Source organism: Oculina patagonica, chromosome 6, assembly GCF_052425735.1.
Source record: "Oculina patagonica isolate OP01 chromosome 6, crgOcupat, whole genome shotgun sequence".
NCBI classification, from domain to species: domain Eukaryota; kingdom Metazoa; phylum Cnidaria; class Anthozoa; order Scleractinia; family Oculinidae; genus Oculina; species Oculina patagonica.
This window is the reverse complement of record NC_135763.1, coordinates 4,154,456-4,159,247: the sequence shown is the minus strand read 5'-3', so window position 1 is coordinate 4,159,247 and position 4,792 is coordinate 4,154,456. Positions and strand designations below refer to the sequence as shown.

Here is a 4,792-nt window from a genome sequence, read left to right as displayed (position 1 = left end):
TCAAAATATTTTTAATAAAGGCACTTCAAATGACAGATTTCCCACCCTTCCATATACCTAAACTTGTAAAATCCCTGTCCTTTTATATACCATAAGCCTGAAAGAAGTAACCCCTTTCCGGCAGAGCCTTGCTGTATAGGCCATTATAGGGAGTACCCCCTCACCAGGTAACAAACAGCCACCATGAAATTAGAAATGCAATGCCTCAAATGGAATACGTCAAAATCTCCCAGGAATTCTAACCCACAGACACAGAGAACACACAGTCTCCGTTCAGAAATTGTGGACTATGTTTTGAGATAGTCGTTTTGGTACAAAACATTGGAAAATACTCAAAATACAATTCAGACAGTTTTAGGTACAACTTGAACTTTATTTCCATTGGAATCAACAGCAAACACCAAAAATAATTAACTTTATTTCACTCAATAATTTTTACAATGTTGTCCATCTTCTGCAAGTAGCGTAGCTATTTGTGGCGAGAGGTGAAATAGCGAAATAAAAAAGATTTACATAAATATAACATTAAATAAAGAAACGAAAAAAAATTACCTCTCCATGGGGGGTAGCAAAGGGTTGACGTGTACACACAAAAAGGGCAAAAACTAGACTGAGACACATGAACAGGGCACAAATTTTACAGTGATATGTGTGAAAATAGTTATAAAAGATACGTGAATCATGAATTTTCCTGTTTCTTAAGTACAGGTGACATAAGAATTTGGTTAACATTTGTGCCTAAAACAGGATAACAATGCCCCTTTGCTACCCTCGCCATGATATTTCATCTGTTAAAATTTCTGAGTTTCCTGATAAAGGATACTAGAATTTATTGGCTAAGTAAATATCCTAGTAAAAATTTGATTTATAAGTACCCCAATCAGGAATGACCATACTTACATTTAATTTCAACACACATTGACATGAAATATGCAACTACAAAGCTAGTTTTGCCTGTGACCTCTTCAGTTGGTTGCCATTTAAGAGTTAAATCTGGAATGACTTCATGTAACCACATATGAAAAATATACCTAGGTATCAAGTTCCAAACTTTTATTATTTATTTTTTTATATCTTAATTTTATTTTTAAATTATTATATTTATAGTACCGTAAATTTACCGTAACTAAGGATTTTGAATAAATACATTAAGAATAAGACAAGCGATTAAACTACATAAGGTTTTGATGAACGTTTATCCCTGCACATTTACATTCATAAAATTTTCAAATGTAAATGTGTATGGCATAGGCTCATCGAACGTTATGTAATTTTTTTGCTCATCTTTCTCTTAAAGTATTTATACATATTATTTTTTTGTATTATAGTTATCAATGTGTCTGTTGGCTATTTTTAAAAATAGTTGTTGGTTATTTGGAAGCTGGTAACAAGGCTTAGTTTTCATGCATGGTTACGTGAAGTCATCCCAGATTCAAATCTATTATGGCAACTAACTGAAGAGGTCACAGGCAAAACTGGTTTCATAGTCACAAGGTACGTTAATGTGTATTAAAAGTAAATGCAATTTAGATCTTTCCAAATTGAGATGTTGCTTACTTTAATTCTTTTTACATCAATTCTCCTTACTAATTCCTATATACTTCTATTAATGTTCATTCTGAGAATTTGGTTGTTTATCAAGACAGTATTCCCTAGTTAATGATTGTCTTTGACCCTAACACTTGACTGATGGACAATGGATTAACAAAATGAAGAGAAACCAGTTGTTGGTCACTTGATCTTCTGAATAGAGACAGGAATCTTGGCTGGACTGCAGACACAGCAAAGAAGTCAACAAATGCTACACCTCCTTCTAAGATTGCGTTAGGCTGGAATTCTGTGAAATAGATCTAGAGCCTGCGAAAGAAAGAAGAAAAGAATAACTAAGATTTGAAAAGAAAAGATATCTGATAGAAGAACCTTTTTTGTGTAAACCATAACAAAAGCATTCAGATTGTAATAAATACCATTTTTCTTAGGTCCTCTATCTTCACACCACAGCATCAACTCTGCTGGTTTTGCAAGGAACCTGTTCACACAACAGCAAGTCATTTGATCCTTCTCTGTGTAGAGTGGCACACAACTAAGAAAAAAGTTAAATAATCAACCCTCCAAGTTAATTTTTTTCCTTTGTGGCCATTTGGCCACCAACTGCTCAAGTTGGGTCGCCAGTGAAAAATTTTAGTCGCCAGGCTGGCAACTTTGTTTCCAGTTTATTTGCCAGCTCCAAACTTTTTGTCGCCACGACGACTAAAATGGTCTTAACTTGGAGGGTTGATAATCAGTAGAAAATTTAGCATTGGTCAAGAATATTCAAACCCTGTCAATATACGGTAGGCAAGCTCTGATGTCAACATATTCATACCACTTGTAATAAATTGCAAAATCAAAAACATCCAAAGGTAATTACTAACTACAGTACTATAATTTTATTTTCTAATGACTCACCCAGAAGAGCACTGCTTTAATATATTGTTTCACTCCTCTTTCATCATTCTTGGAATACTTGACCCATGGAAGTCAATGTCCAGTATCCCAACCTGGAAGATCACAGAAAACACAATCATGAAGACTGACTATTTAATATTAAATGGATCAACATTGTTTTGCTGTAACAGTGTGTAGATTGACCATCATTTTAGGGATGCTCCGCTGTGTTGTTTTACTGTAATGCTCAGCACATTCTTGAAGACACAATTATGTGCAAGGTATATATGTCCAGAAAAAGGTTATTTTGGCTTTTAAGCATAATACAGTCATGTACTTTGTAACAAGCATTTAGGAGGGGCAGGTAGCAGGCGATAGACCCCCTTAGATCATCACAGGACCAGAACTACAGAAAGGAAACCCTCGGATGAGACAAAATATTTTGGTCAGATCACACATCATGTGATGGCTTCCCAGCTACTCCAATACTGTAAACAAACCCCCAGGTTCTTCTCCATGAAAATAAGTCCCATGAATTTAAAAGTAACACAGATGTGAATTAATACCATTTTCCTTAGGTCATCTATCTTTCACACCACAGCATCATCTCTGCTATTAAGCAAGGAACCATTGGCACGACAGAAAGTCACTTGATCCTTGTGTGTGTAGACTGGAACCCAACTAAGGAAAAAAAATTAATGATCCTTGTTTACTTTCTCAACTATCCTGGATAATTGATCAAACATACCAAAATCCTTAAAATTATGCCTGCAAGAATGTTTCCTCGCATGCCCTGCCTATGCTGTCCCTCTGGCAGCAACTATAACTTTATTTTAATATAACTCACCCAAAAAAGCACTGCTGTGATACGTCTTTTCCCTCCACATTCATCATTCTTGGAATACTTGACTCACCTAAGTCAACATCCAGTATCCCAACCTGGAAGATCAAAGAAAACATGAGCCCCTGGCTCGGACATTGAGGGAGACCTCGTCCCACGTATGGACATTAAAATTGTATTGTATATTTGTATTGTATTGTAAAGCAGATTATTAAGCATTTATAGCATATCTAAGATGCTTTACTACTGACATGCTCTTGAAGACACTTAACCTCAATTTTACAACTTTTACTTAAAGCATGTAGCCCTATTTTCACGTTGCTTTGAAGGACATGTTTTGGGGCTTTTGAGGAGGGTGTGTCTGGTCCCAAAAAAGGGGGGGGGGTATGCATGTACTTTTTAACAACAACAAAAAAAAGAAGTTGGGGAAGAGCAGACACGCTGCAGGACTTCCCTAGATCCCTTGATCCAACATGAGTCCAAAGAAGATGTCATGCAGCTTCGTACAAAATAACACAGGCCTTTAGTCTTCAGGTAAAGAGCCAGAACACAACAAGTACTGGCAGCCTTCAAAGCGGTGTAGCAAATTGCTAGGTACATTTACCAGCCAGATTCCCGAAGAGAAAACTTAGATTGTGTTGAAAAAAAAATAGCACGAAAGGATGACTAATATTCAAGAAAAACGGGCTCAAAGGTTGAAATACTGTTCATGAACATGTTCAAAAAGCATGAACTCACCATCCCCCGATCCGCCATCTTGAATATGAAAGTAAAACTGCTGGTCATCTACCATTTGTACTGTTGTCTCAAGAGACTCTTCTCTGGCCCAGGCCCTTTTCTTCTTTTCGGGTTGCAAGCTGTAAACGCACAAAATCACAAATTTTCTAGGCATTCATAATCCAACGAAGACCTTCGTAGCCATATAAAGCATACCTTATACATATATGTCCCGACATGGTTGATATTGATAGTCATCCAGGTGATCCATGCAAAAATCTGAAAAAAAAAGAAGAACAACAAAAATGCAAACTCAGTGATCCGCACAGCAAGAAGCGGAAGAGATCGATCCGTTCAATAAGACAAATTTTTGAGATCATTTTGTCTTAATCTATTTATCTTACTGTGATCAACAGCTTTCAACAACTGATATTAAAAGGAAGGTTGACCATAACTTAAGGTTGGGATGATAAATTGTAATTTTCAATGTTTTTTCAGGCTAGGCCTGACTTCTTCAGGGATGAACTGTCTAGTTCATTCCCTGAAGAAGTCACAGCACAGCCTGAAAATAGCTGTGCACAGCAGCCCCTTTCTCTTTAAAAAAAATCCGCCCTTTTTTGCTAAATAAATCTTTCTTATCGAAGGGGCGAATAGACTCGTGGTTCGACAGATTGCGATTTTTTTTTTTTTTTTTTGCGATTTTTTGCAATACATTGAGCGGATTCGTAGTCTCCTTTGCATCGGTTATTTGCGATGTCATCCCAAATAACGAAGGAAACTAGCGGATTTGCGGATATTAAAGCTGAT

General features: G+C 36.5%; 1 protein-coding gene across 2 annotated transcripts; it reads right to left on the bottom strand.

Annotated features, from left to right (window-relative positions):
• Positions 1-352: 352 nt before the first annotated feature.
• On the bottom strand, positions 353-4,109 carry LOC144658971 (cytosolic Fe-S cluster assembly factor NUBP2 homolog). Of its 2 annotated transcripts, none has more exons than XM_078519495.1 (6): positions 4,007-4,109; positions 3,275-3,366; positions 2,994-3,108; positions 2,449-2,540; positions 1,968-2,083; positions 353-1,857 (listed from the first exon to the last, which is right to left on the bottom strand). In XM_078519495.1, the coding sequence occupies exons 1-3, from the start codon at positions 4,052-4,054 to the stop codon at positions 3,018-3,020; spliced, it is 231 nt and encodes a 76-aa protein (XP_078375621.1). In that variant the 5' UTR covers positions 4,055-4,109; the 3' UTR covers positions 353-1,857; positions 1,968-2,083; positions 2,449-2,540; positions 2,994-3,017. The 2 variants fall into 2 exon arrangements, with proteins under 2 accessions (XP_078375621.1, XP_078375622.1); XM_078519496.1 differs by having other exon boundaries at positions 1,968-2,029.
• Positions 4,110-4,792: the final 683 nt, after the last annotated feature.